General features: G+C 38.1%; 1 protein-coding gene across 1 annotated transcript; it reads right to left on the bottom strand.

The window, feature by feature from the left end:
• Nucleotides 1–5,823: 5,823 nt before the first annotated feature.
• On the bottom strand, nucleotides 5,824–15,091 carry fdx1b (ferredoxin 1b). Its single transcript, XM_052126023.1, has 4 exons — nucleotides 14,958–15,091; nucleotides 10,860–10,987; nucleotides 9,798–9,927; nucleotides 5,824–5,938 (listed from the first exon to the last, which is right to left on the bottom strand). Exons 1-4 carry the CDS (start codon nucleotides 15,089–15,091, stop codon nucleotides 5,824–5,826), a joined length of 507 nt encoding a protein of 168 aa, XP_051981983.1.
• Nucleotides 15,092–15,668: the final 577 nt, after the last annotated feature.

The raw sequence follows: 15,668 nt of genomic DNA, 5'->3' as shown, positions 1-15,668 counted from the left end.
TTATGGAAATCTGCATTTGTTATTCCTCTGTTAAAAGGGGGAGACCCAACAGATTTAAACAACTACAGACCCATCTCGAAATTGTCCATCCTGGCTAAGGTTATGGAAACTCTGGTAAACGAACAATTGAAAGAGTTTCTAGCTACTAACAATATTTTGTCTAACTCTCAATCAGGTTTTCGTAAAAGACACAGCACAACTACAGCAGCACTAAAAGTAGTAAATGATTTCATTGACTCTTTAGATAAAAAACAACATTGTGCAGCTCTTTTTATTGATCTATCTAAAGCATTTGATACTGTGGATCACCAAATACTAAAACAAAGACTTTTCAGTGTCGGGTTGTCAGAACAAACAGTTTGCTGGTTTGAAAATTATCTATCAGGTAGAACACAAAGCGTACAAGTAGATGGTCTCACCTCCAGCACTCTTAGTATATCCAAGGGTGTGCCCCAGGGGTCAGTGCTGGGACCACTCCTATTTATTTTATACATCAACATTCTTGATCGAAATGTCTCCAACGCAAATTTTCATTTCTATGCCGATGATACTGTGATATACTGCTCTGCTGCCACTCCAAACCAAGCTCTTTGTCAGCTACAACTTGCTTTTGATACTGTACAATTTACCTTGTTTGACTTAAACCTTGTTTTGAATGACGACAAAACTAAACTTATGTTGTTTTCTAATGCGAAATCTAAGCTACAAAACCTTCCATCCATTACGACTTCTCAGGGCTTCGAGATTGAGACTGTATCCCAATACAAATACCTTGGTATTCTAATTGATGATTCTCTCTCTTTTAAACCTCACATCCAGCAGTTGGTGAAAAAACTGAAGCTAAGACTGGGTTTTTATTTTAGAAACAAGTCATGTTTCTCCTTTGAGGCAAAAAGAAGGCTTGTTGCTGCCACTTTCATGTCAGTGCTGGACTACGGTGATGTTATATACATGCATGCATCCATTCAATGCTTGAAATTGTTGGATACTGTTTACCATGGAGCCCTTAGGTTCATCACAAACTTTAGAGCACTTACCCATCATTGCTCTCTGTATGATCGTGTTGGTTGGTCAGCATTGTCCACCCGTAGGCATAATCACTGGCATATTCTTATTTATAAAGGTATTCTTGGTCTGCTTCCCCATACCTTCAATCTTATATTAAAAAGAAAGGCACAGGACGATATTGTCTTCGTTCTGAGGACTTATTGTTGTTGTCCGTCCCTCATGTCCGGACTGTAATGGGAAAAGGGTCGTTTATGTATGCGGCCCCCAGCGCATGGAATCAACTGCAAAATGTCTTAAATCTTCAGGGACCAGTTTCACTGGCTGCTTTTAACTTACTTTTAAATGATATAGAGGCTACACATACTGGCTGTAGTTGTTATGATTAATTATTTGGATGGTCCTTGCTTCTATGTTTTATGTTTATGCTATATGTTATATGTTTTTTTTTTTTTTTTTTATGTCTGCAACTTTGTTATTTGTGCTGCTGCCTGTCTTGGCCAGGACACTCTTGGAAAAGAGATTTTTAATCTCAACGAGTTTTCTTCTGGTTAAATAAAGGTATATATATAAAATCATACGCTAGATTTAATTTTATCATATGGAGTTGATGTTGATAATATAGAAATTCTGCAGCAGAGCAATGACATCTCAGATCATTACCTCGTGTCTTGTATGCTGTGATCAGCTAATGATACTCAATCTACACCACGCTATCGTTCAGGTAGAACTATTCTTTCGACCACTAAAGATAGCTTCACTAATAATCTTCCAGATCTATCACATACACTCAATAAACCCCAAAGCCCAGAAGAACATGATGAAATAACAAAAAATATAAATGCAGTCTTCTCTAGCACTCTTGATAGTGTCGCCCCACTTCGATTAAAGAAAAATAAAGAAATAAGCCCTGCACCATGATACAATGATCACACTCATGCTCTCAAGAGAGCAGCTCGGAAAATGGAGCGCATGTGGAAGAATACAAAATTAGAAGTATTCTTCTTCTGAGGAAAATTCTGTTAATTCTTTGTCACTATCCAGGAGTTTCCTCACCTGTGTATCGTGCCATCTTCCAAACGCGCAGAAAAGTGAACTGTTATATTTGATACTAATCTGTCCTTTGAAAATCAAATTACCAGTGTTTGTAGAACAGCATTCTTCCACCTAAGAAATATTGCTAAATTACGGCACATGCTCTCTGTTGCTGATGCCAAAAACTAATTTATGTGTTCATGACTGCAAGACCAGATTATTGTAATGCATTACTGGGAGGATGTCCAGCAAGATCAATAAATAAACTTCAATTGATTCAAAATGCAGCATATTTATTCCATCACGTTCATTACGATCGCAAAATTCTGGACTGTTAATAGTTCCTAGAATATCAAAATCAACAAAAGGAGGTAGATCCTTTTCATATATGGCTTTTAAACTATTGAATAGTCTCCCTAACACTGTTCAGGATGCAGACACACTCCCTCAGTTTGAGTCTAGACTAAAGACTCATCTGTTTAGCCAGGCATACACCTAATTTATCCTCCAACCCACAATTAGGCTGCTTTAGTTTAGTCTGCCGGAACCAGAAACCAGAAACATTGATCATGATCTATAACTCTGCAATAAATTGAATGGCTTCAGTGCTTATATTATTTTATTTGTTTCCCTGTCTCAACCTCGGGACTCATATCCTGAAGTCACCAGAAACAGCTGGATCCAGCTCCATTCCTGCTTGTGTCGGACTCCACTGCTACGTGTCACTGTGTGCTGATGACTAAATGCAGCCGGTGCCAGCCAAACATCACTTCAGTCTATTATGATGGACTTCAGAGGATGAACTGATGCCAATTCCAACCATAAGACATGGGATACTTCATATGCCATTGTCTGAACCTTGGATTTAGGATGGACCACACCGAACCTCACAGAAATTACCGGCCAGGTTGAACTGCGATGCACCTCACTGATCTCTGCCAGCATCCATCTATTGATGGACTACACTCTTATAATGGAATACATAGACTATCAATTGCCAACAAAAGCCTTCATTGGCCAATTAACAAGGACAATTGCATCTATGTGAACTTCTGCATTTAATCCAGGATGGTCTTCAAAGACATTAGTCATTAATCTTACAGTTCATACAAAATCATTGTTTATACACTGACCCTTAACACTTACTTAGTTTAATCATTTTAAACCATGACTTGAACTATACATAAGTAACATTTACATTATACAGTGAGTCTGGTTTCTCCCAAGGTTAGCGCTCCTTGCCACAGTCGCCTTCAGCTTGCTCACTGGGGTTATTAATACAATTATTATTTAATTACTTATTTTTAAACACGATTAACAATTATATTTTGTCTAATTATACAATGATGATTCATCAACATTACAGACATCACAGTTTTATTTTCTGTTAATGCATAATCTTCTGTAAAGCTGCTTTGAAACGATGTGTGTTGTGAAAGGCACTATACAAATCAATTTGGCTTGACTTGACTTTTCCTCCCAATTTGGAATGGCCAATTCCCACTACTTAATAGGTCCTTGTGGTGGCACGGTTACTCACCTCAATCCAGGTGGCGGAGGACAAGTCTCAGTTGCTTCCGCTTCTGAGACAGTCAATCCACAAATCTTATCATGTGGCTCGTTGTGCATGACACAGCAGAGACTCCCAGCTACTCTCTATGCACAACTTTCCACGCTCCTCATTGAGAGCAAGAACCACTAATTGTGACCACAAGGAGGTTACCCCAATGACTCTACCCTCCCTAGCAACCGGGTCAATTTGGTTGCTTAAGAGACCTGACTGGAGTCACTCAGCACACCCTGGATTCGAACTCATGACTCCAGGGGTGGTGGTCAGCGTCAATACTTGCTGAGCTACCCAGGCCCTCCCAGAATATAATACACTTTTTAATACAACCATTGTTCATTCACCATTTCTTCTAATAACACTTATTATGCATTAGGGCACTGAAGACACAAGTTTGTTAACTTTAGAAAGTAAAATGTTCCCCCATTCATCCATTATGTGCACAACTGTACGAGTTCTTCATTGCCGAATGGTGTGCTTAATAATGCGCTGCACATTCTCAATTGGAGACAGGTCAGTACTGCAGGCAAGACAGTCTAGCACCTGCACTCTCTGCTTAAACAGCCATACACTTGGAATCCGGGCAATATGTGGTTTGAAATGGTCTTGTTTGAAAATGCAGGGATGTCCCTGGAAAAGACGGTGCTGGATGGCAGTATATGTTGCTCCAAAATGTTTACATATATTTCTACATTAATGGTGCCCTTACAGATGTGCGAGTTACCCATGCCATGGGCACTGACACACCCCTGGCCCTTACAGACACTGGCTTTTAGACCTGACGCTAATAACCGCTTGGCTGGTCCTTTTCCTCTTTGGACCAGATAACATGAAAGCTGTGTTTTTCAAAAACTTTTTGAAATGTGGACTCTTTGGACCAAAAACACAGTTCCACCATTCTACTTACATCTGTGATATGTCATTTATATACCTACATACATTCTCAATGGCATAATTGTACTTTTGACATCACTACACTCGGGGCTTAAGCTTCAATAGCCCACCCCTAGCACCACTTATGCAAGTTAATGCAAGAATGAAGATCAATCATCAATTCAGTTCACTGTCAAATGGATCTTGAATGGGGAACGTTCTAACAATATAAATCAATGGGAGATTTTCAAACTTTCATCTTTAATTTCTAAAACGTTTACCAATAATAGAAAACAAAGTCCTTAGGCTGAAATGTCCTACACTGTCTAAATGGATACTGTACATTCAGCAGTTCGAGTTAAAATAATTGCACTAATTTGTTGAAAGGAAATAGAAATAGAAAGAAATAGCATGTCTGAGAAATATCAATGCAGAATATAAAACATCAGAGGAAAATCAATGTCTTTCAAGCATTGTAAAAAAAAACCCTTCTTCAAGCTGGGTATCTGGAAATCAAGCTTTTTTTTTTAAACCATCAGGGACAAGTATTGCCCCTTGTACTGCATAAGGTTAAGTGTCTTGCTATTTGCGATTTTCAAATTAAACACCAAGAATGTTTGGATGTAGGACCTTTGGCTTAACAATCTAGAGCTTTAACCACTACTGATATAAAGGTCTAATGCTATTTAAAGTAACAAGGCACCATTATTGATGGAAGGCATCAGAGTCTACTGTAATTGTGACTCACACTTTTACATTTATCCAGAGTTGTGTGGGCTGTAATTGCCAGAGATAATGGTGAGTTAAAGCCATGCACTGTCTGATCTGCCTGAATGTGTGCAGACATCTGTGTTTACATTTGTTGGTGGGGTGGGGGGAGGAGTAATATACTCCCATTATACCTTGGGTTCACACTTGGTTTATTATCATTTTTTTAAAATGTAGAATACCATTTTCAAATGCCGTCAAAACAAAAAAAACATTCTTGTGAAATTGTTCACCCAAAACAAACTTTTGTCATGATTTACATGATTTAACCATGGGTAATATTTGAGAGCAATGGCAGATGTGAAGCTTATCAGTGAACAACAACTTTATTTTATGACAACATCTTACAGAAAGCTATCGTTTGGTATTCAAAATCACTATCCCTTTTTGTAGCATGAAAAAGTGCTGATCGAACTTTCTGCCTCTGATTCCCTTTTGTGTCATAGAGGAAAGAAAATGGGAGTGAGTAAATAATGAGAACATTTTCATTTTATGTGAACTATTTCTTAAAATATGTGCATGAACTAACAATATTTGTGTGTGTGTGTGTGTGTGTGCGTGTGTGCGTGTGCGTATCATTTGCTGCCAATGGCCTCTCGTGATCCTCGTCGATCTTTGATTTCTTGCGGAACACGGACTGTCATGCCGTCCATCCAGCGTTCCACTGTCACCTGACACCCTAAACGAGATCTGAGCCAATGACAAACATTATCAGAAATCAAAACAAAAATTATCAAGGCAGTGAGTGGAGTAACTGTACACTATTGTTCTGAAGGTGCAGTTCTCCTGGGCAGTTACCATACTTATAAGCTTGGGAGTTGTAATTATAATGTGATGTGTGTTTAAGAGATTTTGGTAGGACAAAATGGTAATGTTGGTCAAACTTACAAGACATTTTTTCACTGGTTGACAAGCACAGGAAGCCTTTTAACTGCTTATGCAACAAAATGAAAAGCAGTCTATGGAGATTAGGTGGAAATAATGCTTTAACTAATGCTGCACCCACGTAACGTGTTTTAGGAGTGTCTATTAAAGAATGAGGCCAGAAGCTAATTGGTGTTGAATGCAATTTGTGTATGCTGATGAAGAATATGAGGAGATGTGCTGTGTGATAAAACGTCTTGGTTACGTACGTAACCTTGGTACCCTGAGATGAAGGGAAGGAGACATTGCATAGTAACTCATATGGGAGTGCCTTCAAACACTACCTATTTGAAACCTCTCTATAAAAACGCCAATATTCTAATATTGGCTATGTGTTTGAGCCCCGCCTGTTTTGGCACAAAACTGACTCAGAATGTCTGACTGAGAACAAGGAGCGCATCACTCAAGCCTCAAAAACTCTTGAAGTCTTGTAGTGGGGCTAGCATTCGCAATGTCTCGTTCACTTCGTCTCAGGAAACCGAGGTTACGTACGTAACCGAGTCCACTTGACATTGCATAGTAATGCATTTGGGGAACAGAATCCCATCACATCACACCACACTACACAACATAACTTCCCCGAGAGGAAACATGGCGGCGCAGTCTTATGAGACGAAGACCGACATGAGCATGCCGCAGTGAGTGATCCTCGTGATGACCAGGAGGAGCACACTCATAACGAATATATGAACTATAGTCATATAGTATAATTAACTCCTTATGAACCCAGTCGGGAAGGGAGTTTATTTATAATGAAAGTTCTAGTGACTTTATAGTAATTATAACGGCCTGAATGCAGGCGGTTGTGTAATGATGGGGAGCCCGTACTAAAAGGGAAGGGCAAAAATATATAATTATATGGCCAATGAATAGCAAGTCCTCTAAACAGATAGGACTTGTGAAGAAAGAGACGTTATGTCTAGGTTGTAAAACCTTGCAAATTTGTTTTGAGAGGACCATCCTGTTGCAAAACATATGTCTTGTAAGGACACACAATTCGTCCATGCCCATGAGGAGGCCATGTCTCTAGTTGAGTGTGCTTTAACGCCAATTGGGCAAGTCTGACCCTGCGACTCATAAGCCAGGGTAATTGCATCGACACGTCATTGCTTGGAGAGCAGATGGGCATTCCATTTGTGCATCCTCCATAGTATGTAAAGAGCTGATCAGACATTTTGAACTGGAGGGTGCACTCAACGTATGCGTGTAGTGTCTGCACAGGGAATAACTAATACAATGATTGTTCCTCATCTGAATTAAATGGAGGAGGGATGAAGGTCAGAAGGTGAACCACCTGTGCTTTGAATGGTGTGGTCAGGACCTTGGGTACATAGCCTTTCCTGGCTCTTGAAAGACTGGGGCCAAACTCGACATGAATTGTCGACTGATAATGCATGCATGTCACCTACCCATTTTACTGAGGCCAGAGCCAGCAGTAGTGTGGTCTTAATGTAGAGCATACGTAAATCAACAGAGTCCAAAGGCTCGAAGTGGGGGCCCTGCGAGCCCTTTTAGGACTAAAGTTAAGTCCCAATTTGGGACTGTAGCCTTGTTCCTTTAAGGAAATGTATGATTCAATTTGGATTGTAAAACCATGTTCGATCGTTTTTGCACCCATTCTGTAATACCCGTTAGGGCTCGCCACATATCCTCGTAATGGGACAGAGGACAATTTGGTTTGCTCACCATATGGTATGATGTGACGCTCACTATAGGGAAGCGGTTGCGCATAATGTGTGTGCAAGGAGAAGGAAAAGGGGCTCTTTATTGAGAATGTGTGAGCATCTTGTGCATTTGCAACAAATGCTGTATTCTTTTTTTCACTCATTGCATTTTTTATTGCATTTATTTGAGTGCAAGACACAGAAACAATATTTTGAACAATATTGCGAACAACAATATTCCTTTCCCAACAAAAAATAGTGGGGAGATAGGGAACGGTGTTTTGTGTCTCTCCAATCAAGCCTTTTGTTTTTTGTTTTGTAGCCGACCCAGAGGGAATCGCAGGCTTTCCTTTCCACTTCAAAGGGTTATGCCCATCAGGAGTGCTTTTTGCTGCATGTGCTGATATGCAGGTGCATGCGAGGCAGCAGGTATTGGGCTTTTAGTCGAGCGCTGACTCGAAACAGAGCAAGGGCAAACCGGCTGTGATATACTCTGTGTGTTTCATAGTCTGTGACTGCTGCTGAAACGCGACATAATGCTCAGCAAACGTATTCATAGAGCCGCCAAAAAGGCCGGCTGGAGACACTGGAGCATCCAAAAGAATGGATTTTTCCTTATCACTCATTTCTGCCCTGGAGACGAGGCCATATGCGCCATAAGAGGGCCGGAGCTCGTCTCGCTCATACCGAACTGGGAAACATGCACTTTGTGGAGATTGAGGGGCTCGTGGGGCATGTTTGCTGTGATGAAATCCACCTCAAATTCATTCTGCTCGACCTCACGACCCCACCATGCCTCCTTGTGTGAACCCTCGGGTATCACAGAAGAGGTGGGTGGGAAGGCGCGAGAGGCTGAATCATCCCTCAGAATGAGGGCGATTCGTGAGTGAAGCAACTTGAGACTCATGTCCTCACAGTGAGGACAGTCTATCTCCATGAGAGCTGACTCTGTGTGGGTGTGGCCTAGACAGAAAACGCAGCTCTCATGTTTGTCTCACAGAGGGATGTGTCTCTCGCACAAGAAACACTTACGGAACAACATCTTGAAAAAGACACTAACACGTAAGTGACTCTTTTAGATATTATATAAATATATATATATTTATATAATTTATATTTATGTCACACAAATACAATTACTTTTTAAAGGATACTCTACACCTGCCGACGCGCTGTGGAGAATCAGGATGCTGAGGTCCGTTCACCAGCGAAGCGTCAATCGGCGAGGCGGAGAGTTGTTCACCGGAGCACTGCAGCGGAGCAGAGAGTCTCCTCACTGCCATGAAGATTCCGTCCGCTGGCTCGTGTGTGTCGACAGTGCAAGGTAGAGGGCTTCGAGACAAGAGATGATCGCTGTCTTAAAGGAAGAAATTCTGAGGAAATGGTGTCTGTGCACCTTTTTTATAGCGGTCAGTTTCACGCCAAAACAGGCCAGGCTCAAACACATAGCCAATATTAGAATATTATTAAAGAGAGGTTTCAAATAGGTTGTGTATGAAGGAACTCCCCGTATCCGTTACTGCGCAATGTCAAGTGTACTGAGTCGTAAGGGAACTACATTTCCCATCATGCTCTGTGATTATTTAAATGACAGATCCCTCAGAAAGTAATGGGCTTACAAGTTTCTCTTTGATTCACATTATGGGATTATGATTTTTTTATGGCATTCATGTGTGCTTATGTCATAAATAAAAATGTTCTGGCATGACTTGTAAGCAACATTAGTTTGGTGAACTCTCTGACCTGCAAATTCTAATAGCCAAAAGACTTTTGACTAATAGATGTTCTAAAGGTCCCAGATTGACCTATTTATTCAATACAACAAATACATCTTCAAAGAATGTATTATTGTTTGTCATTTATAATTGATTAAAAAATAGAGCCCCTGACATACTTATCTGAATATGTGTTATGTTGTCTGAAGTAATACAAAAAGATACTAAATTAAACCAGGGTATTACGTCTTGGTGAGTCCATAGGCCAGATCCAGCATGTCAATCTCTTCATCCACTACTGGCTCCAGTTTGTCATACACACTCTCCTCGAATATCAGGTGACATGTGGAACAAGCTAAAGCACCCTCACATGCTCCTGAGACAAACACACACACATAATTATTTTCTATTGTGCGACTAAAAAAATACAATGAACTGTCAGACACCCATATTATAACAAATACATATCAGGCACAGAATCTATCTAAGAGTGCCATAATTATAGTTCTGTAAACTGTCATTATTGAACATAGTGGCTTTCATATATTTTCAAGTTTGCATTAGGACATTTTCCATGACATGTGTTCACAGACAAACGTTTTAGGTAAATCATTTGGTCCCATGTAAGCCATGGCAAAACCATCTCAGGTGTCAAGAGTCTTGAATGGGTTGACTCAAAGCTGATGTGTGTAATTTGAGCTCTCAGCTCAATGTGAAGAGACAACTGTGACATCCTTATATTGATTACCCTGAAAATTGTAAACACTGTGGCTCTGTGGCACTATCAAAACATCTCTCCATTTTTCAGAGTGGTCCGACATGTCAATTTCTGGTTCAAACAATAGCATGAGTTTAGGGCGGGTTTGGAAAAAGTCATTATTTTTGTCATTATTTTGCTTTTACTCTATTACTAGTGTACTCTAAATGTGTCTAAATTAACTTTTAGTAGATATACACATTTTAAATGTACAGTTTTTCTCTTCTGGGAAAATGGACCAAAGATATTGATGACTCATTTTGCACACAAGTTTGTACCCAAATACTGTATTTGTCCAATCAAATGCTCTCTAGACTGTGAATGTCCCTCCTCCTAATACCAATAGTTAATACAAAGAAAAGAAAAAAGCTATAGTTAAGCCACTTCATGAGGTCAAAAGTAATTAAGAACACACAGATGTAATATTTAGTTACACTATAATTATGCACATTTAAAATTTACGGGACTAAGAACAAATCACATTGAACCACAAGAATTCACACAAACTGCATGTGAATATGTGCAAAATATATATATATATATATATTTACCAAAGCCACTGATGTCAAGATTTTTCTTGATCACAACATCTAGAAGAGTCTCTCCCTCTGTGACAAACACACTTCTTTTCACCCCCGACTGATTTAAAAAGTGAACCAGCACTTTAGAGCCAGAGGAACTAAGAGCACACAAAGACACAAGTGGTTACAATAAACATATGTTCATGGCAAAGGTTTTCTTATCAACTTAAATGGCAAAAACAACAACATCAAAAAACAAATTTCAAGAATGGGTTGACTTGAGCCAAGTACTGAGGTTAAAATAAAGTTCCAGTTGTAGTGCTTGTAAGTGGAGGAAGAAAAGTTGCAATGCAGGAATGGATTTTTTGGCAAAGGCTCATTTAAAATGATCTGAATCTAAACACAGTAAACTGATAACACAAGGATGTTGATTAGTTGTAATCAATGTGTTTGGTGAATCTCTTATTTGTTCATGTGTTTTAAACCTTATAATTGCTCAGTTAAAGGGATAGTTTACCCAAAGATTTAAATTATGTCATAATTTACTTACCCTCATGTTGTTCAAAATCCTGTATGACTTTTTTTCTTCCTTGGAACACAAAAGCAGATTTTAAGTAGACTGGGATGGGGTGCCTAGGGCGCCAAAATGGTCAAAACAGCCCTGGTGAATGGTGACTGAGGCTAACATTCTGCCTAACATCTCATTTTGTGTTCCACGGAAGAACAAAAGTCATAGTAGTTTAAAACAAGTCAATGACAACAGAATTTCTATTTCTTGGTGAAATATCCCTTTAAGCAGTAATTCATTTCAGATTTCATTAGTACTTGTAAACACAAAGCACAAAAGAAAATCCAGATCAGCATGAATCCTTCACTGCAGTGCTGAAACATGTGAAATTGACCATGTCTGTGAATACTGTGAACAAAATGGTCACAAGCAAGATTATTTTCTTTCTTATGGCACTTACAATCTTCTGGTCTTTCATGTTCTTGAAACAGTACAAACAGCTATCAAAGCTCGGGGAAAAAATGCTACCATTTAAATTGTCCAGGTGTTTCTGCAGTGATTATAAGTAGATCCTTGAGTAGAAGATTGTTGTCCTCAACAACACAGTTAATGAAAAATTACAGACTAGAGTGTTTGTCCTTAACATTGTCACCTTTTGCTTGCTCGCATTGAATTGAATTGTAAGAAGATGATTATAATTATAAGATGCTGATGACAACTTTCACATGCCAAATATGTTGTTACTTTTCCCACTTTTTTCCAGGCAAACCAGTGATGAGTCACAAACTGTACACATGATACACAGAGAGTTCTATTGGAACAAATTAATCACAAGCCCTTTCATCATTCAGTCATGTGCAGCATATTAATTATAGATGTCTAAATGTATATTTTTTATAAGTTAAAATGCAAATGTTTGATATATACAAAGTAATAACTACCAGAATCTTTTTTATTCTTGATGAAAATAATAATAATAATAACTTTAGCACCTTTTAGCAATTTAGCACCAAGTGCTTCACAAAACATACAATCAAAACACACTCAGTAAAGCACAACTTATTCATATAGTAAAAGCAGGTCTATACAAATTCATTTTTAAACTAGACTTAAAAACAGACCCAGATTCTGCAGATCTATTCTTCCAAGGCAGGCTGTTCGAACTGTTTCATAAGGTCTTAAAACTTCTGCTAAGCATTCTGGCACCAAACCATGTAATGCTTTATATGTAAGTAATAAAATCATAAAATGAAGCCTTAAATATTATTGGTAACAATACAATGAAGCTAAAATTAGATTAATATGATTTGAAAACCTAGTATGTGTCAAAAGTCTAGCTGCAGAATTTTGCACTGACTGTAGATGTGCTAATGTGCATTGATTTAAAGTTGAAAACAGGGCATTACAATAATCTAGCCAAGATGAAATAATAACATGTATAAGCTTCTCTGTATCGCTAAAATGTCTAACCTTGCCTTGGACATGTTCCTTAAAAATAAGACTGAACTAACTGCCTAATGTAATATTCAAAATGTACATTTGTGTCAATATAAGCACCCAAATTTCTCACCACCTGCTAAATATTTGAGACCACCTGTGTAAGTGCTGACTTAATCAAACTTTTTTTTTAACCATGGCTGATTATAACAGCCTCTGTTTTATCAGTATTTAATGGAAGAAAATTAAATGCCACCCAATGTTTTTATATCTGCTATACAAGCTTGAAGAACATTTAAATCAGATCATTGGAATTCAATGACAAATACAACTGCAGGTCATCTGCATAGTAATGAAAATCAGTAATGATATCAGTAATTACGTTTGCACTAGTAAAAACATTCATTCTTGATATAAAAAAAAATATGTAATTCTCACTGACATACCCATTCTTTATAACAAATCAAAAAAATGTATATCCATTACTGTCTTTTTAATAGTAGAATGACACAATGATCTGTCATTCCCTCCTGTGCAAAATGCAATAATTAATTTCTTACTAGTTGAAATTAATAATAGGTAAATAGATCAAATGGGACTCTAAATACACATTATCTAGTATAGTGTAGTGAGTCCTAGAGTAGGGGAGACTTAAAGAGACTGGCATGTGGCTTTGTCTAAATATAGGTGGGGAGATAGATGATTTGGCTGTAATTGGAACATTGTTCCAACAATAACATGCAAGGATGAAGAAGTTACAGCACCTGGACAGCCACGACCCTTCATGTGGCAAGACAGAATGTAGAGGTAACCAGGAGAGTGTGAATCATAATGGCCAGCCTGGTGTGTAGCACGGACCAGGCCGCAGGCAACAGTGAAAGGTTGGTGTGTTGAATTTAATACTAACCGATAATGTGTATTTGTGTACAATGTGTGAAAGAACTGAGCAGAAGCAATCAATCTGAACAAATTTCTAAAGGTTGAAAACAATTTCAGGCAGCTGGCTGCTAGATGACTAAGAACTTGATGAGCTGTGGTAGAGTAGATTGCCATGAAAGGGCCTCATTTTCATCATACTGTGGAGCATGAAGCAGCTTTTGGGGTAAAAGGCTCCCTTGCCACCTTTTTTTAAAAACAGAATTTTAATTGAAATTCTGTTTCTGTTATTATATCTTCACACATTTTGTGTTTCTTTATCAATATTCAAGAAAAATAAATCTTTTTTCATTACCTTGATACAATTTATGACCAGAAAAAAGCTAAATTTCCTTAGGGGTGCCTTTAGCCCCGTTGCACCCTACTTGTACTTATAAATGCACACAACACACAAACTTTTTCAAGTTACACTCTTCTGTCTGATAGATTTCCATATTTGTGCTGTACAGATAGGTATGTAGAAGATGGATTTAAATAGAATAAAATGTCCATGCAAGTGGCCGAATGTTATTTTGAATAAATTATTATTATTATTATTTTTTATTTAAACAAATAAAAGTCTCAGTCCCCATTCACTTTGATTATGTATGGAAAAAAGATTCAAAGAAAGTGAATAGTGAGTGAGGCTAACTTTTAGCCTAAAATGTTCCACGAAAGAAAGTAAAATATTTCAGGTTTTGAATAACATGAGGGTGGGTAAATGATAAAAATTTTTATTTTTGGTTGAATTATTCCTTTAATTTTCTTAGAAAGGAGCTATGTTTGTGCTGAAAACTATTAAAACAACTTATTAACTTGCAACTATTTAGCAATGCTATTTCAGCACTTGTACAACCTGATTGTTATATTGCAGGTGGTTTGTAAATAAGTACAGTTTTTTTTAGCTCAAATACCAAAAGTTGAGCAACTGTTTGGTGAATTTGTCACTCAAACTTTAAACTGTATTAACAAGAGTGTTCATGGAGATTTTCATTGGCTTTTGCAAGATGAAGACTATGGTACTTAATCAAATGTGGTCCAGAACTTGCTATTAAACATATATATATATATATATATATATATATATATATATATATATATATATATATATATATATATATATATAATTTTTATATATACTGAGTGCCCATAGGTCAGTTTTCAGAGGTTATGTATTTACAATTCAATACAAAAAGCATTAGGTTTTTTTAAAGTAGTCCATTTGTGAAGCAGCACATCTGACTCCAGATCAGGTGTTAAAGACTCACCCATTTTCCTGAGATTGACAGTAGAGTTTGGGTACTGTGTGAAGAACTCGTGGATGGTTCCTGGTGGATCCTAAATGGCACAGGAGAACAGAAGTTGAACGGAGAAAACTCCTGACACACACATGATAGGCCATGCTGTCCTGTGCAAGCATGCAATCTGTGTGTGCATGTGGGTGTATGAATGAGCTGGGAGCTCTGCATATAAATTTGGGGTGTTCTTTGCTTCAAGGTCAAACCTAAAAGCTTCATCGAGAGGACCAACCCTGTAGGTTCTCAAGGTTGCACACAAAGAGATATGAAGAGGGGGAAGCCTTGGTCTAAAGGCCATGGGAGTATCTGAGAAAATAAACAAGCTTGACAGAAAGTACAAAAACACACTCTCGCACAAACACGCATTCTAGTTCTTTGTATTTTAAAATTCAGTGTTGTCGAGCTGCTGTTGTCTTAGCAACTATGGCTTCGATTGATCCATTCTGTAAATTATGTTTTGACATTCTACTCAATCTGGAGATGTATATTTATATCTACTTCAAGCATGCCTTGAAACTTGACCCCAGAATGTAGTTTCTGTTCCTGGTTGAGAGACAGGATTAGTAATCTGGTGATTCACTGATGCTCTTGCTTGGATAGCAAAACAAATAGGCTTACATTTTGTTATTGTTATTATTGACATCAAAGGCCTTCTTTTCAATCCAACTCTACTGTATTTTG

This window comes from Xyrauchen texanus, chromosome 4 (genome assembly GCF_025860055.1).
Source record: "Xyrauchen texanus isolate HMW12.3.18 chromosome 4, RBS_HiC_50CHRs, whole genome shotgun sequence".
In the NCBI taxonomy this organism is placed as follows: Eukaryota; Metazoa; Chordata; class Actinopteri; order Cypriniformes; family Catostomidae; genus Xyrauchen; species Xyrauchen texanus.
This window is presented reverse-complemented; position numbering and strand designations above follow the sequence as displayed.